This window comes from Silurus aristotelis, assembly GCF_946808225.1.
Source record: "Silurus aristotelis genome assembly, chromosome: 11".
Classification (NCBI taxonomy): Eukaryota; Metazoa; Chordata; class Actinopteri; order Siluriformes; family Siluridae; genus Silurus; species Silurus aristotelis.
In genome coordinates this window covers 24,371,981-24,397,941 of record NC_139584.1, presented here as the reverse complement: position 1 = coordinate 24,397,941, position 25,961 = coordinate 24,371,981, and the positions used below count along the sequence as shown (strand labels likewise).

Sequence of the window (25,961 nt, the reverse complement as noted above, 5' to 3'; positions counted from 1 at the left end):
AAGCAGTCTGGAAAGTAAGTTAAAATCCCAGCATTGCCAAGCTGCCATTGCACTGAACAAGGCCCTTAACCTATACAAAAATGTTTTATTTCCAACAATATCACCTGCCTTTGTCTTAAATTATACTGTAGATTCAATCAGATTTTTCTTAATAAACTAATAAAACCAAGCCACATACTAAAGCACAATGGTCAAACAATTTCTTAACATATTACTGAGATAAAGGTTTCTCAATCTAAATATAGAACATCTATGGAACGCCTGACTAACCAATTAGTATATTTAGTATAGGTTGAAGTTATCAGTTCTGACCTAATGCTCCAACAGCGCAAGGCATGTGTAGTGGACGAATGCCTGATGATGGGTGTCACAACTTCTTCCTGCCCTCAAAAACTGCCCCTGAGGTCACTGACTGTTTGTGTTTGCCTCGTTGCCTACCACAACCTCTCTCAAAGGCAAATCAAGTAGCACCAAACAGCCACTTAAAAGGAAATCTACCACAAGAACCTATCACAGGCGAGGTGTTGGAATGCACTTCACGTGGCTTGTGAAAAGATGAGTCTTGGATGGTCTAGTGTCCCAATAAAAGGAGTCACGCACACAGCCATCACAGAACGTTACAGTGAAGTCTCAAAGCAAGCCAGGAATGATTAAAGGACTTATACTAGCAGGGCTTCTGGTCCTGCTCTGTCATGAGCTAACTGTTCAGGCTCATGAGTTGAGTAGGCACAGCTCTGCCAGCAGCATGGGCAAGCTCAAGGTAAGTTCAAAACCATAGGAAACAATGGTTTTCTGTTTAATTTATTTAATTACATTTTGTTTATGAGATATTTGGGATGAAGAGTTGGCACTTGATTAATTAAACATAAGTTAAACAAAAAAAATGTACCTATGCAACCATCTCAGTAGTTTGCTCCTCAGCTACTGTAAATGATCCTGCACATGAAATTTGTCTGTCTATTGCTACCTGCATTGTTTTTAATAGAAAAACGTAGCAGTAATGACAAAAAAGTGCAAGCATTATACTTAAAATGTATGTGAATCTACACCTAATAGCCTTGACTAAAAAATATTTTTAAAGAAAAAGATGGTTGGAGAACATAAGCAAACCAGGGCCAATCATGGACTACAACTGCAGAATGTAAAAAGAGCCATTTATTTTCAAGCTGACCATTTTTTTTCCTAACACTCATTAAACCGTTAAGTCTAACAGTGCGCCTTTTTCATGCCGTGCTCCTCAGAATTTGCTCCAGCAGCTTGAAGAAGCCTTGGTAGCTGAAGAAGACACCGAAGGTGCTGTGGATTATGAGGATAGGAACACAGCAGTAAGTCAAAGTCAAGTTTCTCCAGGCAGGGAGAACCAGGCTGCTGCTCCAGCTGAGGACAACAACACTGACGAGGGACTTGAGATGCAGAGGAAGCGACTCATGGATCTTCTACTGTCTACAAGGAGCAAGAGCTTCTCCGGCTGCTTTGGAGGACGGTTGGACCGCATCGGCTCCTCCAGCAGCCTCGGTTGCAACTCCATGAAAGGTTAAAACTTCGATTAAGCTCGGTCGAGAGACTGGATCTGTCTGAAGCTCATGAGGACAGCATGCACAACATGTAAAAAACATGCTGAAAAACTGTTGAACTGGGCAAGCATAACTATAGGGGATTGCTGTGAAAGTGTGAACGTAATTCAATGATTAATAGTTCTAAGATTTCAAAAGAATTTTTCCGCCTTATTTGATCGGTTTTAATTTGAGCACAGCTTGTGTCTGAAGATCTATTTATTAACACGGAGCACTGAGAGCTAATGGATGCATCACTGATTTTTTTTTTTTATTATAGAAAAAGAATATCATTTTGCCTCTGTATTCACATTGTATTTACCTGGGGACTCACTGTCGGAGTTTCAGTTTGTGTATCTATAACATTCTTCTATTTCGACCATTCTCTTCCTTATGCACATTATAAATCTAATTGTATGTACGCCTTTCTCTTTCTGGTCAGATCGAAATAACTTTGAACTGTCTCAGTGTGAATAAATAAATAAATACTTTCTATTGTCTCAGTGTGAATAAAGTTTTATTTATGAGATCCTCAGTGTAGGTATATATATATATATATATATATATATATATATATATATATATATATATATATATATATATATATATATATATATATTATATACACACACACCTAGAATTAGTCTCGAACTCAAGGCACTTTAGCATATTATTAAATTCGAATCTGATCAGCATGAGGTAAGCAGGGTCAAAAATCCCACTCCCACCTACTAATTCTGGATATCTAACAAAGTTTTTCCTAATGGACTGGTCTTATTAGGGGACATATCTCTAAATTGTGACTAATGAAACCCTGCCTAATGGACAAAGCTTAATAGAGGGTGCAGAGCTTTAACAGAACAAGACCGTGTAGCACAGCAGGTGGGTCATTAGCATTGTTGACACCTGCGCTAACCTTAACTGAAAAGCCTGAGCGCCACTGACTTTAATCCTATTATCTCAGCCCCGAAGAAGCCACTCCTGATTACATTAATAATGCTCAGGTTCTCCAAGCACGCCATGCCAGACGTCTATGATTAGAAACCGGTCCATGTTTCCGTTCGTTTGAGACACCCGCCTCTTCAATTTCTAACAGACTGTCAGTGGCTCATCTCCACAAACTTTTTCAGCTTCTCAAATTACCCCAGGCCGCTCAGTGCGCAAAGCGCTATTAACTGTCCTGTCCAATTACGTGTTTTAAGTGTGATGGTGGAGGAGCCAGGCTTTGGTTTTCCTACCCCACACCTGCTGAAGGTGAAGACTGGTGTAATGTGGGCAATTAGTGAGCTCTGTGGTGGACTTGAAGGAGTCCAGAGAGATATTGAACCACCACCTGCTTTTCATACTGAAGTCATGATGAACTACTACTACCTCGTTGTATGCTTTGTATGTTTGTATTTGCTATATCCTGGTCAAAAAAACAGTGGTGGAAAGAATATAAAACACAGTCCTGACTTTAATAGAACTTATATTAATAGAACTATATTTTCATAATCGCCATGACAACCATCAAGCTACTAAACCTCACTGCAGAAAGGTAATATTAGCTGGCTATTAGGGATATTTAGTTAGCAAACTCATGGTAAATCATACCTATTTTACAGCAAAGATGCCCCTTACCCATCATGCCAAGCACTACAGACAAGCTGTAGCCTCGTTAAGACATTATTAACATAAAATGCAACCTTTTCTGAATATTGAAGTGGCATCTCAAGTTAATGTTAAGCTTTCATACTGTGGAATGTCTAAAAAAATCTGACTAGCTAGTCTAACTCAGCTAGCTAATGGCTTTCCTGTACATTTTTTCTCAGGTTGTTTTTAAAAGGTGAAATGAATATTTTCCACAGGTTTTTGTTTATACATTGCTGCTAATAATTTGATGTCTGTAGACTTTGGAGAGCAAACTACTTTATTTTGATCTGGTCAACTGCTGTAACAAATGTACAGTAGTTTGTTACTTTTTACGTTCTACTTTCAAAGATACAGGAACATATAATATCAACATTAATACAATATAAAAATTTCCAGGAAACCGTTCAAATGAATTAGCCTCTAATGCAATGAAGTGGCCAGTGTATAAATACATGGTGACAGCTGGAATAAATTGAAGCTCATCAGAAGACGCGTTTCCTTGGCACAGGGTATTAACTGTCCAGTCAGGTTCATCTATATCAATTTAAGCCTCCTACTCAAACATCAACCTCAATTACAACCCCCTAGTTCTAACAAATGGCACAAATCAAACATAGATTTATGTCGGAAGCTCGTTAGTTCCCTGCTTTGATTAGACAGAGCTCTCAGGGGGCTAAACTAAAAAGATCACAGCAGAATATTCCACTGAGGGATGTCCGATTACCGTCTGACACATTATTAGTCTCATCTCGGAAATGTCCACGTAGTCTGACACATCAACCTCCGCTAATGGAATGCACAACAGTTGGACAGCTGTTGCGGTCAGGTTCAGGCTGATCACAAGCATCACTGAGAGCGACTAAATAAAGGATAGGTTTTTTTGTTGTTTTTTTAATACAGTAAAAAAAAGAAAGTTTTTGTCCAATGCTGTAGTTTTGAGCCATTTGATTTCATCATGCAAATGCAGGCTTTTTTTTTAAAATCTCTTTTCTTTTCTTCTAATTTCTTACATTAGATTTAGATTTTCAGGAATTTTGGCTGGTTTACTCTTTCCTTAATGTTTTATGTCCATTTTGTTAATGTTTGTACAGTCCTCATGAACTGTAAATGAAAAGATTTCACCAAAGATACAAAGTAAGTGAAAGCGGGCTTCTCTGCTCTCAACTGAAACTTTAAATAGTCTCTTTAATTCCAAATTGTGTGAGTTTTGCAAGTGGTGTCAAGACAACATGGCCGCCCACAATACAGGCAGTAAACACAGTGACGCTTCTAACATTGAAATCAGTTCAACTGTATATACGGTGTGATATATGCTGTATAACAATTTCAGAATTTGCTTTAGACAAATAGTCAACAAATTCAAGACAATCATTTGTTTATATTTTATTTTATATTTTAAATAAAACTGTTTACTTGCTAGTTTGTTGCTAAGAAGAGACATGTGTGTTTAAGTTTTTCTCCCCCCAATTTTTTCTAGGACAAACATCGAATGCAATGTTGGTGCTAATCGACTGCTTTGAAACTTCTAGAAGATTCTTCCCACAAGCTATCAGACTTCTTAATACGAGCATGCCCATCCAACTTATATCATAAGTCTCTTATGCTTAATTCTCCTTCACGATTAAAATTGTGCTCATTCTGCATTTGCACCTTACGCCTGTTACTGTTTTTGGATTGGTTATTGTCATACCTCTTTACATTGCATACAATTTGTACTTCCCCTTTGCACATCTAAATATATTTGCCCTATTTTGCTTCCACTTTATTATGAATTTTTTTATATTTTCTATTCATAGCCCCATTTATCTAAAGTAAAAATCTCTGAGCAGCTGATCGGGTTCACATTTCACTGCAGGTTGTATTCTGTATATAACTACATTTCTGACAAATAAAAAAATCTTAATCTTGAATTTAGATCTAATACGCTTTGTCTTTAGTTTCTGAGCTGAGTCTGAAGATTTTCCGCCTCCTGCTACACGTTAGAACATTCAGGAAAACTGACTAAAGGCATCTTAAGATGTCTTTCTTACAGCAATAAAAGATTGTCAAAACCACTCAGCATGGTGGGACCTTATTGTGAAAATGCCCTATGACTACTATATTTACAAGGCTGACTTGAAAGCATGGAAACCATAGTCAAAATTGGCAAATCAGTTTGATAGACACTAAAAAAAACGAAAGAAAAAAATAATTAATTGGTAGGAGAGTCTTTTTTCAGGAGCTTGCAGTAATGTTTATTACAATTCAGGTAAAGGCACAGGACTTTGCATCACTCTTAATGCAGGTCAGTTACAAAGTAAACAAGGGAGGACAACTGAAAAATAAAAACCAGATTACCCGAAGCCAAAAAGTGTGCACTGTCTTTCAGGGGGTTCAGGGGGGAAAAGCCTGGTCTCTGGTCATGAGCTGCTAAGAAATTGTCATTCCCTCAAAAAAATTTACATAGGATCTAGATAATTACACATATATATTAGTAAAAGCCGAGGTTAAATGAATTTTTATTTACAAAAATCAGAATTACTGAAGATGTAACTTTCTTACTAGTCTCTCACAACTCCGTCAGTACAGGTGCATGCTTATGAATCTCCAAATCAGATGATCTTTAATTAAATAAAACAGATAGATAAAAAAAATACTGATTTTTTTATAAATAAAATATCCTGAATTTCCCATGTGCAAATGTATTGAAATTCAGCACATAAAGTCATGGACAGATCAGTGTAGTCTATAATGGCAGAAGACAGGAGACAAGATTTACAGGTACCTATATGCTTATACACTATATGTACAAAAGTATTTGACCACCTGAATTTTCCAGTCATATCTGGTTCTTCCACAAACTGTAACCACAAAGTTGGAGGCACACAATTGTATAGGATGTCTTTGGGTGTGATAGCATTATATCTTTCCCTTCACTTGAACTATAAGACCCAAACCAGTTTCAGCATGAAAATGCCCCGGTCCATGAAGATATGACTTACATGGGTGGAATTGGAAGATCTTGAGTGGCCTGCTATAGAGCTCTGACTTCAATACTACTGAAACTTTTTTGGATGAATCGGAACGCCGACTGCACCCCAGGCCTCCTCACCTACATCATTCCCTAACTTTACTAATGCCCTTGTGGCTAAATGAGCACAAATGTCCACAAGCACACTCCAAAATCTAGTGGAACATCTTCCCAGAGGGGTGGAGGTAATTATAAAAGCAAATGGGGACCAAATGTGGAATGGGAAGATAAACAAAACATTTTGAACAAGAAGACGATGAGTAGAAACAGAAGAATATCTAGATCGCTCCTTTACAATGTACTTGTTTCACATTGTATGTGTTAGTCAAATACAACACCCGAAAGACAATCGATGGAATAATATATATTTAAAAAAAAAAAAAAAAAAAGGTTAATATTGGACTTTTCAACCTGTTGCTTTTTTTTTACTTATTCACGTCGCCAATATAATACTGATTGGTTTGTTCCATATTAAAAAAATAATAATTACGCAGACATTTCACAGATGCTTGATCTTAAATATAGATTGGAATAATAAAAACAATAATGCTCATAAAACACAAACAAGGAATGCTTAGTGTACACACACCAGACATCATTACACCAAATGAATGTGAATTATGGAGGCTAAAAGTGGCTTTTCCTTCTATCACAGTATTAGACACAACATGAATAACCTGTCCTTCTGTGGTGATTTGATCAGTTCAATGATACAGACACACCCTGAGAAAGTATTATTCTTCCTTCCTGTAACACTTTTTTTCTCTGAAAGAAAGTCCAGTCTGGTAAACATTGTACAGTACGATGTGTAATATACCCTTAGTCTTTCTATTTTTTCCTGTAAGCTGAAATGACGTAATTCAGTCTTAAATGTGTTTTGAGTTAAATCCGTAGCTACTACATGAGCATGTAGACACGCTGTTATGTTCCCCTGTACAGAGAGAGAGAGCAAAAACACAAAACGTGCTTACTCTAAACTCACTCATAATAAATTTAAATGAATCATATAATGAAAACGAAATGTTTACCAGTTAAAACCATTTGTAACTATTTAACAAATGCCTCTGACATGAAGGATTGAAGTGCATATTCCATCCCTCCCACTCAAAAACTCACTGATGGTCAATTGCTTGCGTTTCGATCAAGTGACAACAAAAGAAATCCTACCAAAACTTTACAGAAACAGTCGGAACAGTCTGGAAAGCTACCTTTGAGACAGACTTTTTGTTGAGGCAATTTCTGGATTGTTTAGTGTTAAAAAAACTTTGTATTAGTGATTAGACCGACATCAAAACCAGACAAACTTTGACATTACTTTCTCAGAAGCTTTGACTCTTAGCAAATATAGCTGCTTATATGTCAGAAAAGTTATATTATAAAAAAAAAATCAATTTATTAAAAAAATAAAAAAAGTTATGGCATATTTCTGCTCCAAATATTTTTTATTTGTTATAAATTTTATATATTTATAACTTATTAAAAATAAATTTGGGCAGAAATATGGAACTTAAAAATAAAAAAATGAACAGCTAATATAAACATAATATATATATATACATTTATAGTAAGCAGCTTGTTTTTTGTTCTCAGTACAGGGAAACCAATCTATATTCCTGTAGTCCTTGCATTTAATACAGTACATATTACACATACAGGGGGGGGAAAAAACAGTAAAATAAAAAAAATAAATAAATGAGCGTGTACACATTTAGTTTTAATCGCAATTTGACACCTGACTTGAAATTAGGACATTTATGAAGGAGCTAAATCATATACGAAAACACTGCAGGGTGGACATGCCTATCTATACCCACTATAATGATGTGATGTATTGTTTAATGCCGTAATTTCTTTTCTGTCTGGCCTTGTTTTAGCCATTACATTCTGAAATGAACATTTAGTGCAAGAGCCTATTAACACAAATATGTCAGAAAACAAACAAAAACATTTAAAAAAGAAAAAAAAAAGTGCGAGATTTGTAAAGCAAGGTGAAAGTTCAGTTCATATATTACATGAGAATGTGGGCAGCGTTTAATGTTGAGTTTGTGTACAGCTTTTAAATTTGTATGATAAAGTCTGTGTGTGTGTGTGTGTGTGTGTGTGTGTGTGTGTGTGTGTGTGTGTGTGTGTCAGTCACTATGAACTTGCTTTACCGTGTTGTAGTGGAAATAGCCAGGAAAGGCCGAACAGTGAAAGCTGCATTTCTATCCAAGTCCAATTTGAGACGTGGATCCCTCACGTGTGCACACACAAACACACACACACACACACACACACACACACACAGGACTGTCAGAGCTGCAGCAGATAACGGATGATGTGAGAGCTCATCTCAGATGGTGATGGAATGCTGTCTAAGCTTAGCCATTAAAAACTCATGGGTCAAGTTGTGCCTTGTAATTATTCCCACAATCTGAGAAAAAAAAGAGATGAAAAATACAGAGGACTGTAAACGTAAAGACAAATTCAAATTGCATGACAAAATTCGAAAGCACATACACTTTAATAGGAACACCTGTACACCTGTTTATACATGAAAAAACAATCCTATCTAATCTTTCTCAATCATGTGGCAGCAGTTCCATGCATACAATTATGCAAATAAAGTTCAGGAGCTTCAGTTAATGTTCTTAATGACTCTGACATGGTTAGTGCACCGGTTAGTGCACCGCCCGCATATGTCATCTCCAGAAGAATTAGTATTAACCAAACAAAAAGACACCAGGTTTTCTGTGCTTTAAGTTTTCTTCATAAGGATTTTAAATGAAGGCAAATGGTGTGTTTTTGTGCAAATTTTATGGGATAGAAAACATAAAAGTTTAAACGTTTTGTGAAAAAGCATAACTGTTTTGAACTGCGTTGGCTGACCTTTTCTTTTTTTAAAGAAAATGCCCCTAAAAATTATATCTGTGACCAAATCAATTTCTTCTGAGGCATTGTGCAATGTAAAAACAGCTATTAAATCCACATAGATATATTTGAGCTTGAGTTTGCTACAGATGTGGTAATCTGACTAGTGCGCTCTCTGACTATCCAATGAAAGGATGTAAAAACGCCAACATTATTGTACGCCTGCCAGATTGCCCCGGTGTCGCTAACTCTAAATCTGATTGGTTAAAGCAACAGCTGCAAGCAACATGTACTTTACATTATAGCTGCCTGCACTGTTGATTCTGAAGGTCTCCTGGCAGACCTTCCTGGCAACACATGATTTTATGGTGGAAATATTGAATAGAAGATTAAATAGAAGCTCTAACAAACACACACTACTGGATTTTATATATATATAGGTCAGAGATTTGGACTGCCACTGCTGTGCATTGGTTAACTGTAAATGTTAAACAAAAAATAAAGGTTTGCCTAAATATAAGTATGCCAATGACATGTTTGGCTGACTGGAAAATTTCACGAATGAGCACAGGTGTTCCTATTAAAGTGTATGACTGTTACAATATAAACAGGAATGTCCCCAAACCAAGAATATACATGCAAATCTTTAGATCAGTCATAATTTGTCATCGTATACATTTATCAGTGCTTAACGAAATAGTACCTCTCCTACTGCATTGACCACAGGCAGATGCCGGAGCCCCATAGTCCTGAACAGGTTAAAGACCTGAGAGACGTGCGTGTTTGGAGAGACTGTGTACGGACTTGGGTTCATGTACGGAGTCACATCCTGTGTTAAAACATAGACAGGCATGAGTGACCAACAGGAAAGACTGTGTAGAAATAATTAGGCTAATTAGTTCTAAGAGTTTAAGCAATAAACTATTATTAGAGCAGACTTTAGTGAAAATGCACTCCGATCATAATTAATAATTAATTAGTTAGAAATTAATATTATATAACATCACACGCCCTCCTTTTCCGTCTCGCTTTCTCCTCTTTAAGATGAAAATGTGGGGCAACTGTTCCAAAGAGTGTCTTACCACGATCATGCGTGGGTTGAGGAGGGCGAGGTCTAGATCGTGAATGTCAGGGAAACGTGGGTAATCCTCAGTCATCTCGGCGTACGAGAGCCGGGGCTGAGACGCGCTCTGCAGGAGAGCAAGAGAGTGGGTTAGATCAAGAGGGGAATAAACAACACGCTTTGTAGCTTGGAGTAATGTTTTTGTGAGGCGTCAGATCTGTGCTAATGGGATTACATTTAAAAAAAAAAAAAAAAAAAAAAAAACATTGACAGAATTTGAAATTCAAATTCCTACAATGCCACTGCCAACCATGGCCAACTCAGCCATTGTCTCTGGTTGGGATGGATAATATACACTCACTCCCTGGTCAATTATAACAACAGTAACCAAACATTCGAGTCTGTGAGATTATACACACGAACAAGAAGAGAAAATGATATAAATGACAGAGAACAGAGCTAAAACAGAGATTGGAATTATTGAAAATATGGTGATTGTGATCATATTAAAAACTCCAACTCCTATGCCCGTTATGTTAATTTGGTAAAAATATGTGATTATGGAGAATGTTGTGAACGTTGCGATGAGATGAAACACTGACCGACTGGTTTTCGGCGTAACACACTCCGCGAATGAGCAGGTTAACGAGCTGCGAGCGCAGGATGAGGCCGTGAAAAGTGAGTGGGCGGAACCGCTCCTCCATACTCCACTCCTCACTGGGGGACTGATCCGGGTACAGACTGGGGTACGGCATGTGTCTGTCCGAGACAATACAGCTGAAGTACTGAGTGTGTGTTACTGTATATTATAATATACAGTGTATAATAAATAAATAAGCAATAAGGGAGTAATGTAGAAAATAAAATTTGAGGAATAAATCTAACAACTAGAGATTGGTATCAGTCTTAAAAGCAAAACTGTTTCGGTTTTCTTCTGTAGTTTATGTTGATATTTTTATTTATGCCTATAACAATGGTGTCATGTTCATGGTGTCTGCACACAGACGAAAACGGCAAAAAATACGGTGTGTTCGCTCTAGAATGCGAGCTCTCTAGCTACTTTGGACTCTGTTAAACATTATTAGCTTAAATGATGGGTTTTTTTTTTTTTGTTTCTGCTGCTGAAACGAGCTTGCTACAGGAGTCAGGCGACATGAATGTCAAACTATCCTCACATGAAAGTAGAAAGTGGCAGCCCCTGAAGGCAGAGCGCTATTTAACGAGCCGTGACAAACGCCATGCTCCGGTGAAACATTATGCGGCTTCTCTCAGAGCCCAAACTGCAATATGTTACTTATCAGATGATTTGAAGTAGCTCATACAATCTCTTGTCAGCTTATACAATTTACTAACTTCCTACAAGGCCGTTTGTACAGTGAACAAAAAACAGACGTGATTAAACTGTAACATGTAGTCTATTTCCATAACACCTATTTAACAAATCGGTCCTGAATAATCATTAAGGGGTGCCAATACTTCTTTGCGAGCGCTCCTGTAAGAATGAAGAATAATGTAGGACTTTAACTGAAAAAAAACTTCGAAAAATATACCCATGATCTGAAATAAAAATCAGTCAGGATGTGTTTGGATTCTAGATTTTGCCTATTTGATTTTATATTGTAACTATAAGGCCAATTGTGGGCTGCATGAATATTAATGCTCAATATTAAGTCTTACACGACATAAAATAGAACTGATAACAGATGTACGCGGCTAGAAATGACATTTGCTGCTTCAGTGCTTCTTTATGGTGCATTGTAAAGACAGAAATAAATAAATTACTGCAATAAAATGTGCAAAATAATACATTTGTGTAGTGTTCCATTATTATTGACATCTTATTTCAACCGCTTAATTATCCCCCCCAAAAAAGGGGGCAGGGATGACATTTACTCTCATGATAGATCAAAGGACCAAAAATTAAAAAAAAATCTATAAATAATCCATGTTGATTAACACTCAGTGGAAACGAATAACCTGACCTATTTCTTCCAAATGACATGGAAATAGTGGAAGTAACATGTTCGAATTTGGCAGCTTGATTATTTCAAAGAAAGTGTGTTCCAGCATTACATACTGCTTACCTCCTGTCCAGCATCTGCTGCAGGATGTCCTGACCTTCCTCAGCTAGCTCCACCCCTACCTGCTCATCACACATGTTGCGCAGTTCACTGGAAGGGTACGATTTCATCGACTGGCACCTCCGTCTCTGCTCCCCTGCCCGTGTCAACACACTTGTTTTCTATACAGGAAGGCAACATGCTTTATATAGTTATAAAAACATACCTCGTTCAGATGCTTACATCAAACTGAAATGACACAAATTGGAAAGATGTATTAAAATAGGAGGAAATAAAAAAGCTCATAGGAAATATAGATGTATTTGAGAAAAGATGTGATAAACAGTAAGCTGTGTTAATTACTTTTGGTCACAGTAATAATTCTCTCATACACTTTCAGAACAAAAGTTTATGGACACCTTAAAGACCATAAGATTTGCATGTGATTTTTAAACATCCGTTCGAACTTTACTCCCCTATTTCCTGCTACTCTTCTAGGAAGATATTCAACAGAGTTGTGGAGTGTGGATGTAGAGATGTCTGCTCATTCAGTCACAAGAGCAATAGTAAAGACACAAGGTGCTGATGTAGGCGGAGCAGATTTCCAATTCATCTCAAAGGTGTTCACTAGGGTTGAGGTCAGAGTTCTACAGCAGGCCACTTCAGATCTTCCACTCCAATTCATTAAAAAGCAAATCTTCATGAAGCCTGATTTGTGCAATGGGGCATTATCATGCTGGAACAGGTTTGGGTCTTCTAGTTTAAGTGAAGGGAAAATTTCATGCGACCGCTTCCAAATTGTGCGCCTCAATTTTTGTGGTAACAGCTTGGGGAAAAACCACATATGGCTAGAAAAGTCATGTGTCCCAATACTTTTGTCCTTATTGTGTATCTAAAACCTAAACGCTGGCTCAATGCTTGTTATTAATAGACAGGTTTTTACACATGAACAACCAGCTACATCATCAAGGGTAAGAAAAATTAATTAAAAAAAAATGGTTCAATTGCTCCACCTTGTGGACAAAAACAACACTGCAGGAAATAAAGCAGGACTTCAAAGCTGATAACTAATAATTATTATTATAAATTATTTTACTAATAATAAAATAATGTGTGACAGAATTTAGATCGTCATATCCTGATGTTAAAATAACCACTTATATCCTTATTTAAGATATAAAATATATAATAAAAAATGTGAATGTTAGGGAAAATGATAGTGATTATTATCCAGCCACAATACCCCTTATAGTAGCTTATTCCTGACATAATTGATAGACATAACTATGGCAAAAATATACTATTTTTGAAGAGCTTTAAAGGATTTCAAAGTTTTAAAAGAATAGTCCTATTAAGAAGCAGTTTAATCTAAATGTAACCTGTAATCCGTTGTCATTATCCTGCCAATTACTGAACCCGTACCTTAAATCTGATGTTGTTGCTGACTAAGATGTTCCCCTTCATGAACTCTTTTTCATTATCACGGTTTTCTGTGACCACAGGGAAGGCGTGATACACGGTGGTCCTCAAGATGCTGACCAGTGACTGGATGCGTGTGTGGGGATACACATAAGTCAGGTTGGGCTCCATGATGTCGCTGGCGATTAGTCTGAGAGTGGGAATGAGATTAATGATCAAACATACACAGTCCCATGTGCACGTCCTTATCAAAGCTGCGTCTTTGGCTTATTTCGTTTCCTGAATAAGTGCCTGTCCACAACAGGGGCTTAAAAAACAAAAACAAAAAACACCATTGTGCTTTAAATCTACACATTATGACGCTTTAGACATTTCCATTGTATGATGGAATATTTTAGGAGTCTTGCCACAAGCTATCAGACTTTTCCATCTTAACTATCGGATGAGCATGCCCATCTAAACTATCCCATAAGTCTCTTATGCTCAGTATTTTCCCCCCAATCATACTTGTGTCATTCTGCATTTGCACACAGCACCTTATATTGTTACTGTTTCTGGTTTTGTTATTGTCATCATTTATTACACTTTGGAATGAATGAAGAAACAATAAGAAGAAATAAGGAAAAACTGTCTCACTTGTCCATTTCTACTTCGGTCTCCCACTCGAGCAGTGGCACTCCTCTCAGATGAATATGAATATCATAAATACCTTTATTAAATAAATCTCCTGTCCATTTGGCCACCTAAAAAGAGAAAAAAATGTAGAAAAAGGATAAAATCTTGTTTGAAACAATGTGCATTGTAAAAAAGCACTATAAATATACAAAAATAATGGAAATGAATTGAACATTTTACTAAAGTCATTCTTAGAAACAATTTTTATTTGTACAATAAAACTTCATAAAAGATATTTTACCCATGTAAAGGCTAACTGTCTTCTTACTAGAGCTGCAACAGCTAATTGATAATAATCGATAATAAGATTAGATGTCAACGAATTCAGTTATCGATTAGTTGGGCTGTTAGATATGCCACATATCTGGTTTTTGAATTTTTAAGTACACTTTTATACATAAATAAATACATAAAGGGTTTTATAAGGTTATAATAGGCGAAGCAGCCTTTTTAAACGATTAATTTGGGAAACAATTAATAGTCAGATTAACCGATTATCAAATAATCGTTCGTTGCAGCCCTACTTCTTACCATTAGTGTAATCATGATGGGAAGACCATACGTGATCTCGTTGGTTGATTCGATGAGGATGACTGTCAGGCTGATGGTCATGCGCACCACGCCTCCCAGAAAAGCAGCTGCTCCAATCAGAGCAAAAGTCCCAGAGTATATGTGCATACTAAAATTCCTGAAGCATAAAAAAAAAATTATAATTTCACACTGTTCACAGTGTCAAAAAAAGTAGGAAGTAAACCAGGGACAAAATGGTATATAAAACAGAGGTCAAGTCAAAAGAAATACTTGTAACTAAATTGGGACTTATGATTTATTCAGTGGATTTATTTCCTACTTGAAAAATATCTCAAGATCTACCAAATAAAAATAGTTATATATTATATACATCTATATATGTACATTTTGAGGATGTTGGCCACTAGGCGCCCAAAAGAAGCTCCACACAGTAGTGAAGGGACAAAGAGTCCACTAGGGACCGAGACGCCATACGTCCAACAGCTCAGCAAGAAGTACAGCACAAAGAACAGTGAGAGGGTGACCGGACTAAAGGTGGCTGGAAAAAACGAGAAAAATAACATTGTAATTAGAAATACATGTCGATGTTAAAAGATATGCAAGTCTTCATTTGCATTGTATCCAGTTACGGGTTTCAGTGCCAGACATGTGGTCAACAGTTTTACTAACTAACTTTATAATCACCTCAGCAGATGTTATTAAGTGTACAGTTAATTACGGGTTAATTGATAAGAAACTCCCCTCAGGGCACCACGGTTAATTAGACTTTCTTGCTAAATGGTTGTGTGTGTATGTGTGTGTGTGTGTGTTTGTGTGTGTGTGAGAGAGAGAGAGAACCATCAACACCGTCTCACCATCTTGGTGGAAAAGCTGATGAATTGCAGTCTCCTGAGGGTTGAAGAAAAGAGTTGCCATGTCATTGTAGGTCTTGTTGGAGCAGAAGAACCGTCGTATCGTCGAGTTCACATCCTCATTTCCTGACACCTATTAGAAAAGAAAAAAAATGATTTTTTATAAATGAATGTAATTGAAACTACACATATACATGTAACCCATCAAAGATAAATCTCTGCAAAAAAAATTTTACTTTTCCTTTATGTCACTGTATCTTTATTGTGTATATTTCTAGAGATTTGAAACATTCGGAACACTTTACACATAAATCAGGAAATAAATGAGAAAAATGATTTCTCTGTATATTGCTATACTGACTAGCACGGTCGTGTTGTTGGCTGCTGGGGAGGCCAAATCCCTGCACTCTCCCAGGGTCATGGAGGCCACGAATATCACCACGGTAGTGACCAGACACACCAGGAGACTCTCCAGCACCCTGAGCATCAAAAAGAGTCAGTTGAAAATCAATACGAAATCAGGTTTTGTCTGTTGAAATCAGCTTATTAGAAGTTTTTTTTAGAAGAGAATTAACAGCCAAAACAAAAAGCACTACGTTAGAACGTGTACCTAATGAATTTGGCTTTGGGGTGGACGTTCCTCATGCGGTACTTGGCGAGTCGCTTATTGATGCAGTTGAACATAGCTCCGAGCAGGCCGCCCACTAAACCCATCAGAACGAAGAAGGCCAAGTCCGCTGCTGTCCACAGGTGACACTTCTTATCCCCATCTGCACACTAAAGAAGAAACATCCACAACAGGGTTCTAATTAATAGAGGTGACAGCTTTTTTCTTTATTGTCTGTATGTCTGTCTGTATTGTCAAGTTGCCACTCTTGGGCCCTTGAGCAAGGTCCTTAACACTCTGTACTCTAGGTGTGCTGTATTATGCCTGACCCCAGCTTCCTAATATCGGTGGGATTGGAGAAGAAAGTATCTTACTGTCCTGTAATGTACACGTGACAATTAAAAAGCCGCTTTACATTAAATGTCATGTAAATGGTGTCACAGCCACCTCAGGCGATCTCAGGGAGCTGTGTTCTCTCCCATATTAATCACGGAGACTCAACCTGTAAGCTCAGTGACAGCAATTTTCTCAGAATGTTTTTTCCCACCCTGGGATGCACCTGGCTTCATGTGTCTAGTGAAAGAATTGGCATAGACTGAATAAGGTAACATCCAAAATGTTCACTTGGGCAGAAAGATTTATCCAACTTCTTAAGAGACAATTTTTCTTCTAAATTCAGCCCCTGGTATTACTTAATACCAGTGGAAAACCTCTGAAAAAGGTTATTACTACTTCACTACATTTTTATTTCAGAAAAAAATAAATCCATTCTGTGAATACATGAATTGTATTAAATAACCTGGCACAGGCACAAATCTGTAACCCCACAGTATTGCACAAAATAGAGGAAGTGGTAACTCTGTGGTTAAGATTAGAAAGTCTTCCGTTTAGAAAGTCATGATTTGAAATCCCACCACCACTAAGATGCCAGTGCTGGGCCTTTGAGCAAGACCCTTAACCCTCAACTGCTCAGTCGTATGAATGAGATCACTGTTAGTCGCATTGGATAAAAGCACCTGCCAAATGCCATAAATGTAAATTGTGTGGAGTAAGTGTACTCTCCAACCACCGGATCAGGACCCACTATCAAACTATAAATTCTTGCAACCAGGTCGCAAGAACATGCGCAAAAACATGTCTGCAAGATACATGCAGATATGGTGATGATCCTGTTGGATTAGGTGGAAAACCGCTGTTCAGGTCTTAGATGAATCATAGATTCATATTTTAACTTTTGAAATGTAGATACATTAAAAAGGAGGATTTTTACTTGTACTGGAGTAACATTTAACTTGTACTTTTATTCATCCACCACATTTAAATACAGAAAATACTACACTTGAAATGTCTTTTTTTTTTGTATTTTATTAAAATGCCCTTTTACCTTAAACTCTCCGAAGTTGAGCAGGCCAGGGAGCTGGAAGGAACCCCATTTGTTATAGTTGATGCCAGAGCGAAAAAAGTTGAGCGTGAAGGTGGCTGACATGGAGCAGAACAACTACAAAGTAAGCAAAGAGATTAGATGAGATTACTTTTTATTTCAGTCTGCTGTTTTGTTGTATAAAGCATAGGATATTTTCTACCTGTCACATCATTAATTATAAATAAAATATACTACTGTAGACTACAAATTCAAATGCTTTAATAAAAACTCCAGCCTCTGAGCATTTCCATAGGTGTCAACTACTTCCTTACCACTTTCCACGTCAGAGCTTGATTCCAAAAAGACGAGCCTTCCTCCAGACTAAAGAGCGTACCCCCAATGGGAGCCCCAAATGCCGCAGCCACTCCTGCTGCCGCTCCCGCAGACACAAAATCCCTCTTATCCCTGATGAAAAAAATCCCCGCTTCATTAATTCAGCAGAATAAGCCAAAAAAGTTCAATTAGCATCAATAAAAGTATTTGTGAGACGGCGTCAGTGAATTTCTCACCTGTCACTGCGGAAGTAGGGAAATTGAAAGCGGATTTTCTTGAAGGAGATGCTCTGAAACTAAACGGAAGCAATTTTGAGACAAAATAATCTATGAAATGTAAACAAAATCTCTCAAAAAAATAAACGCATTTACATTTATGGCATTTGTCCAGAGTGACTTATAGTTATCTCAGTTATACAGCTGATCAATTGAGGGTTAAGGGCATTTAAGGGCTTTCAACAGTGGCAGCTTGGTGGTGCTGGGATTTTAACCCATGACCTTTCAATCAGAAGTCCAACATATTCAATTTCCCTATATATATATATATATATATATATATATATATATATATATATATACAGTGGGTACGGAAAGTATTCAGACACCCTTAAATTTTTCACTCTTTTTTATTTTGCAGCCATTTGCTAAAATCATTTAGGTTCATTTCTTTTCCTCATGAATGTACACATAGCACCCTATATTGACAGAAAAACACAGAATTGTTGACACTGTTGCAGATTTATTAAAAAAGAAAAACTGAAATATCACATGGTCCTAAGTATTCAGACCCTTTGCTCAGTATTTAGTAGAAGCCGCCTTTTGATCTAATAAAGCCAGGAGTCTTTTTGGGAAAGATGCAACAAGTCTTTCACACCTGGATTCAGGGATCCTCTGCCATTCCTCCTTGCAGATCCTCTCCAGTTCTGTCAGGTTGGACGGTAAACGTTGGTGGACAGCTATTTTTAGGTCTCTCCAGAGATGCTCAATTGGGTTTAAGTCATTGCTCTGGCTGGGCCATTCAAGAACAGTCACGGAGTTGTTGTGAAGCCACTCCATCGTTATTTTAGCTGTGTGCTTAGGGTCATTGTCTTGTTGGAAGGTAAACCTTCAGCCCAGTCTGAGGTCCAAAGCACTCTGGAGAAGGTTTTCGTCCAGGATATCCCTGTGCTTGGCCGCATTCATCTTTCCCTTGATTGCAACCAGTCGTCCTGTCCCTGCAGCTGAAAAACGCCCCCACAGCATGATGCTGCCATCACCATGCTTCATTGTTGAGACTGTACTGGACAGGTGATGAGCAGTGCCTGGTTTTCTCCACACATACCGCTTAGAATTAAGGCCAAAAAGTTCTATCTTGGTCTCATCAGACCAGAGAATCTTATTTCTCACCATCTTGGAGAACTCCATGCGGGTTTTCATGTGTCCTGCACTGAGGAGAGGCTTCCGTCGGGACACTCTGCTATAAAGCCCCACTGGTGAAGGGCTGCAGTGATGGTTGACTTTCTACAACTTTCTCCCATCTCCCGACTGCATCTCTGGAGCTCAGCCACAGTGATCTTTGGGTTCTTCTTTACCTCTCTCACCAAGGCTCTTCTCCCCCAATAGCTCAGTTTGGCCGGTCGGCCAGCTCTAGGAATGGTTCTGGTCGTCCCAAACGTCTTCCATTTGAGGATTATGGAGGCCACTGTGCTCTTAGGAACCTTAAGTGCAGCAGAAATTTTTTTGGAACCTTGGCCAGATCTGTGCCTTGCCACAATTCTGTCTCTGAGCTCTTCAGGCAGTTCCTTTGACCTTAATGATTCTCATTTGCTCTGACATGCATTGTGATCTGGAAGGTCTTATATAAACAGGTGTGTGGCTTTCCTAATCAAGTCCAATCAGTATAATCAAAAATTTCTGGACTAAAATGAAGGTGTAGAACCATCTCAAGAATGATCAGAAGAAATGGAGAGCACCTGAGTTAAATATATGAGTGTCACAGCAAAGGGTCTGAATACTTAGGACCATGTGATATTTCAGTTTTTCTTTTTTAATAAATCTGCAAAAAGGTCAACAATTCTGTGTTTTTCTGTCAGTATGGGGAGCTGTGTGTACATTCATGAGGAAGAAGAATGAACTTAAATGATTTTAGCAAATGGCTGCAATATAACAAAGAGTAAAAAATTTAAGGGGGTCTGAATACTTTCCGTACCCACTGTATATATATATATATATATATATATATATATATATATATATATATATATATATATATATATATAAAATATTTAATGCGCTCTGAGCCCAAAATTTCACTGTGCTCATTTTCATACAGCAACTACACAATTAGTCCAGGTTCAAAGGTTATATTAGTGAACTAGTTGAAATATTTATGATAGATAACAACTTGCTATTTTAAATCTGTTTGCAAAGAAATGTTCACGAAACATTTTTGAAAGGAGTCTCCAATATCACAGGTAGCAGCTGAAAATTTTTCACGACAAAGGACTTTGTGGTTTTGGGCAATATGAGATATGCTGTAACAATTTTTTCTTCTTCCAGTAGACAGGGAAAGGAAGAGAGGCTGGTGAGGATACGACTCTTTATAGCTGCTATAAAGTAAATGATAACACAAACGTTACACTTAAGTATGAACACATATGAAAAACATTATTCAAAAATGAATCAGAAATCGTCAGCAATGGCAAACTGCTTTGTTGAAAGAAAAAGAAAACACTTCAGCTGTTAATAAAACAACAATTTTAAGGGTGGTAACCTTATCATGTCATCTTTATGTTGATTATTACAAGTTATTATTATCACAAGTGTTTTATTACTTTATTAAGAACATGTAACGCATTACCTGGGGGAGTCCAGCCCCTACAATGGCTCCACTGTGTATCATGGGTCCCTCTTTCCCCACAAACAAACCTGAAATGCATCACAATAAACATTCTCAATCAATGGACATGCCTGTGTATACCAGCTGGTGTATACAATGATTTTTTTTAAACTGAAAATGAATGTATCATAATTTCTGTTGATATTAAAGAAGCTGTTTGTATATTTACAGACCTCTTCAAATTAAAATTTTTTTTTTAAATATCTTTGGTGTATTATAAAGCTATACACAGCATTACGCAGTATTTCGCTAACCTCCAGCTACGGCGAACAGAACCCCGACGGCTTTGCACACGAATGTGCGCAATCGCACGATGCCGGGAATCTTCACACCATTTAGGTAACTTTTGATTTCTGGAATACCTGATCCAGCTGCCACAGGCTGAAAAAACACAATGTTGGCATTAAAAATAACACAAACAATGTCTGGTTCTTCGTCTTCTTTTTTTTTTAAACAAGTACAATAAAAGGAAGTAAATCCTATTTAGCAGGATGAAAAATTTACTATGTTAAAGCTATGAAGAATAAGAAATCTAATTATGACCTCTAAACATTAAACATGATTCGATTTAGATCCCCATTTTGAGGCTAATGTAGTGATGTCATTTATTTCCCAGCCTCAGGATTGAAGGCCAGCGATGTTTTCAGGCAGTAACATGATAAGAGCACACTGAACACATCAGATCTGATTACTAGAAAAGTGTAAGGACTCGGTTACCTCGATCAGAACCAGGATGCTGGCTATAAATATAAACGCCATGTTGAATGCTAGGAGTTCAAGCAATGACAAAGCAAGGCAGCCTTTTTCACTGCACTCCTCCACAGCTAAAAGACAGGCTAAGGTAAACAGTTTAGCAGTTTAGTTCATGAGATAAAACTAGTATTCAAAAACACACAATTTCAATTCATTTAGAAGGATACATGATCCAACCAGTCTGAACTTCAGCTGGGTGAAGAGGTGCACGAAGTAATCAACAAACACACCAATCTAAAAAGAGATAAACTTCAGTTTGAAGCTAAAACATTCATACTTTATTAAGTATATAGTACTTATATGGAACATCATACAACACTCCTAGTATTGTTTATGCTAATAGTAAAATGTGTATATATATTCATACACTATATGAACAAATGTATTGGGACACCGGATTTTTCAAGCCATATGTGGTTGCTCCCTGAACCGTTACCACAAAGTTAAACATATCCAATTGTATCAAATGTCTTCAGATGTGGTAGCATTAAATTTTACCTTCACTTGAACTAAGAGACTCAAAGCTGTTCCAGCATGGCAATGTTCCAGGGCACAAAAGCCAGCACCATAAAGATATGGTTTACTTGGATTTCAGTAGAAGATTTTGAGTACACTTTTGCGATATATTGGAACTCAGAATGCACCTCAGGCCTCCTCATCTCGCCTACATCAGCATGTGACTTTACTAACACTCTTGTGGTTGAATGAGCACAACTAGTCATATCCACACTCCGAAATCTGGACGAACATATTCCCAGAATAGTTAAAGTTCCTGAACATGAAAGGGGAACTAAGTGGGGAAAAAGGATGTTCAAAATGCACATATGATTCTAACGGTCAGGTGTCCACAAATGTTTATCCATATAGTGTATCATAACTTAGCATACCAGGCCTGTAGATACTCCAATAGCAAACACCAACATCCACTTAACAGCTTCATACTTTTTGGCTTTCTGGAAAGTAAGAACAAACATAATTCATACAACCAATGAGACAACAACTGATTGAGAAGCAATTGTGACAGAAAAACCCTGCAGCCACTATGAAATATTAATAGGAAAGGCTGCTGTTATAATGTTAGTAATCGAGTATTCTAACGATTATTCGAAGAAGTAGTACGATGCTTAATAGGAGAATGAAAATACAGTAAGACGGGCCTCTTAGTCATTTGTTTTCTTTTTTTTTTACAGTGCGTTCAAAAATCCCCCTTTGCAGTGGCTGCATAGAGTAGGCTATGGGAAACTGTTTGTTTAATGAAACTCAATTTATATATTAAATCTCACACAGTATCGTGATGTGGTTTTCTTGTCTCTGGATTTGTGTATTAATTGCCAGCTTTAAAAAAAATGTGCTTCACTAGCTGCTCCATGAGGCCACTTCGGCGAGACTTTTTGAATGTACTGTATATAAATAAAAATATAAATATAAAAAATCGATTTCAAATTACTTAAAAAACGGTAACCGAACTCTACGGTGTTTTCTTTATGTTTTAGTTTGAAATTATCCAAAATTTTTTAAATTTGGCATTTTATTTGGTCGGAATCTTCTCCTCGCCCTTCGCTGTTTTCTCCCCGTTCCTCCATTTTTTCATCCTGCAGTGTCTTCTGAGTTTACCTGCCCAGAGCACGCCAGAGTTTAGCGGGAGGTGCGCCAGCAATAATGGTCCGTGGGAAACACAGTGCTCCGTGTTTAGTTAAATGGACTAAACAAAACATCGAGGCAAATTAATATTAATAATTCGAATCGAATTATTCGAGGAATCGTTACAGCCCTAATAGGAACAGATACCTTATTGTCCATCCCCTCCAACACCTCCACATATGGCTCATTAATACAGCGGTCATAATCCAAACTCTGCAAAAAATAAGAAGCATTAAAACAAGTCTCTGTATTCTTAAAAATTTTATATTTAAACCAGGCTTGAGTTAAAGATTTTCATAGTCTTACCTCGTAGTCCTTGCGTGGTAATATTTCATCTTCGTCTTCCCTGGTTTCGCCCAGAATCGTCTACGAAACAGTTATAAAACGACACAATGTCTCACAATGCCCAACATAACGCTGACATTTAAAGCACTTTTTATTTATTGTGAAAACACTATATTGGAAATATTCTTGTATATCCTTAGGCTTACAAGCGAACCATTAAGACATGTAGAATGTCGAAGTACAATTTTTCACATTTTTTTTTTTTTAAACCAAAGCATTCTTAAAACAAACTACATTTCTTTTATCCATTTTTAATACGGACAGGAGTATATGTTGTAACCCCAATGTCAGCTTTATATTAATGCACTTCCATTAAAAAGAAGTACCTATAGGCATTGATATGGTGTAGATTTTGTGGGGAAGCGGTAGCTCAGTGGTCAAGGCTCTGGGTTACTAATCGGGCAGGGGTTTAAGCACCACTATCACCAACAACAGCTCTTGGGCCCTTAAGCAAGGCTCTTGACCCTTTTTGCTCCATGGGTGCTGTATTATGGCTGACCCCAGTACCCTAACATCGCTGGGATATGCGAAGAAAGAATTTAACTGTGCTGCAATGTGACAAGTAAAAAGGCTCTTGGTTTCCTTCAATTAAATTTTCTGCAATTTCATGAAAGAAGTCCCCAAGCCAAGGAAGAGAATTGAATAGTAGTTGTAGTAGAACATGAGGAACACATGCCAGGCTGTGTTGTTCAAGAGTAACTCTGCTTTGCACCAAGCTTTATCGCACCACCTTGCGGTGCATTATTTTCCTCTAACTGCGTGTTTTATTTCTATATTTAGAATTTTTTGTTCTTATGAAAGCATCCAAATCAAAGTGACATTTAATCGTAGGAATGTGTCTTAATTAATAATGATCTTATATGACTGATTAACCTGAAGTGAGATCAAATCAATCAGAATCAATAATCGTTTTCGGTTTTCTACACAACTGCAAAAGAGAAAAGTCTGGTGTTTTGTATTGTTTGTAATAGTCATAATATCGCTGTCATTTTAGAAGAAAAATTGTCCTAAATTGTGCATCAATTTTGATTAACAGAAAGTTTTATATGCGAGGTAGTTGATATGTACCAGGCATAACTTTATGGCCACCGATTAGGCATAATATTATGACCACCTGCCTAATATTGTTTTGGTCCCCCTTCTGCTGCCAAAACAGTCCTAAAACAATCACGCATAAACAGCATTAACTTGTTTAGCAATTTGAGCTACAGTAACTCGTATGATGGATTGGTCCACACGGGCCAGCCCTCGCTCCCCACGTGCATCAATAAGCCTTGCCTGCCTATGACCCTTTCATCAGTTCACCACTGTTCCTTCCTTGGACCATTTTTGATAGATAGATACTGACCACTGCAGATCGAGTTGCAGTTTTGGAGATGTTTTGACCCAGTCTTCTATCCATCATAATTTGGCCCTCGTCAAACCTGCTTAAATCCTTACACATGAACATTTTTCCTGCTTCTAACACAACAAATTTAAGGACAAAATGTTCACTTGCTGCCTAATATACCCCACCCATTAACAGGTGCCATGATGAAGAGATAACCGGTGTTATTCACTTTACCGCTCATAATGTTATGCCTGGTGGGTGTTTATGGAGTGAGGAGTCTTTAGGGATTTAGCCCTACAGAAGAACAGCTTGAGTTATTGACGTAAACTAAAGTCAGAGAGCCAGATGGCCAATTATTTCTAAACAAAGGGTCACAAGCACAGCACAGGCTGTTCTTTCAGTGGTTCAAAAATGTTTTTAAATTCAGAAACCGAAAAGAGCATTCTGTTGTTAGTTACAGATTATTATCCTGGTGTTCACAAGGCAGTAGTAATAATCAGAGACTAAAGCATCATATTCTCTCAACCAAGTGAAGTTGAGAGCTGACTAATCATTAATCACTTTAAAACCAGACACTCTGATAACTTCAGGAAAAGTCCAGGCTGGACATTCGGTATCATTCTTGTTAGATGATCTTGTTCCGTTGTGTAGAATGAAACCCAGGGGGTGGATCCTGGAGTGGGAGCTCTGCTAGCTAGCACCGTGCAAAACACACACACAATCCGTAACCACATTTACAGAATGGTCCAGCTGATTTCCCCAATACTGTCCAAAACCACACAATTCAGTAAGTATAAATCCTACCAGCTCCTCCGGCGTTCTGGTTTCTCCCTCCCTACAACAGCACTGACAACACAAACAGCTCCCACAACACGCCATCTTCAGCATCACACACTGGAGGGAATGCCACGCGCGTCACATGACGCGCAGGGACGCCACTGGAGGTTATTTAAGTAGCTTGTTTCTGCGCACGTTTTGCGCAGATCTTTCAGACTTAATTTTTATTACTGCATAAAATGTAGTGCAAATACATATAATAGACACCAACAATATTCTGTTATCTACATG

The 25,961-nt window shown here is 37.6% G+C and overlaps 2 protein-coding genes across 2 annotated transcripts; one reads left to right on the top strand and one right to left on the bottom strand.

Annotated features, from left to right (window-relative positions):
- The first annotated feature begins 585 nt into the window (after nucleotides 1–585).
- nppa (natriuretic peptide A) lies at nucleotides 586–2,051 on the top strand. The gene is made up of 2 exons (XM_083553790.1): nucleotides 586–760; nucleotides 1,242–2,051. Exons 1-2 carry the CDS (start codon nucleotides 647–649, stop codon nucleotides 1,536–1,538), a joined length of 411 nt encoding a protein of 136 aa, XP_083409916.1. The 5' UTR covers nucleotides 586–646; the 3' UTR covers nucleotides 1,539–2,051.
- Nucleotides 2,052–5,394: 3,343 nt separating this feature from the next.
- Nucleotides 5,395–25,842, bottom strand: clcn6 (chloride channel 6). The gene is made up of 23 exons (XM_083554746.1): nucleotides 25,698–25,842; nucleotides 23,525–23,584; nucleotides 23,366–23,431; nucleotides 22,465–22,530; nucleotides 21,745–21,811; nucleotides 21,542–21,648; nucleotides 21,079–21,205; nucleotides 20,786–20,853; nucleotides 18,184–18,242; nucleotides 17,947–18,079; nucleotides 17,636–17,749; nucleotides 16,255–16,421; nucleotides 16,006–16,123; nucleotides 15,648–15,777; nucleotides 15,178–15,331; nucleotides 14,794–14,950; nucleotides 14,224–14,330; nucleotides 13,591–13,777; nucleotides 12,193–12,350; nucleotides 10,711–10,867; nucleotides 10,128–10,235; nucleotides 9,749–9,874; nucleotides 5,395–8,608 (listed from the first exon to the last, which is right to left on the bottom strand). The coding sequence occupies exons 1-23, from the start codon at nucleotides 25,779–25,781 to the stop codon at nucleotides 8,528–8,530; spliced, it is 2,601 nt and encodes an 866-aa protein (XP_083410872.1). The 5' UTR covers nucleotides 25,782–25,842; the 3' UTR covers nucleotides 5,395–8,527.
- Nucleotides 25,843–25,961: the final 119 nt, after the last annotated feature.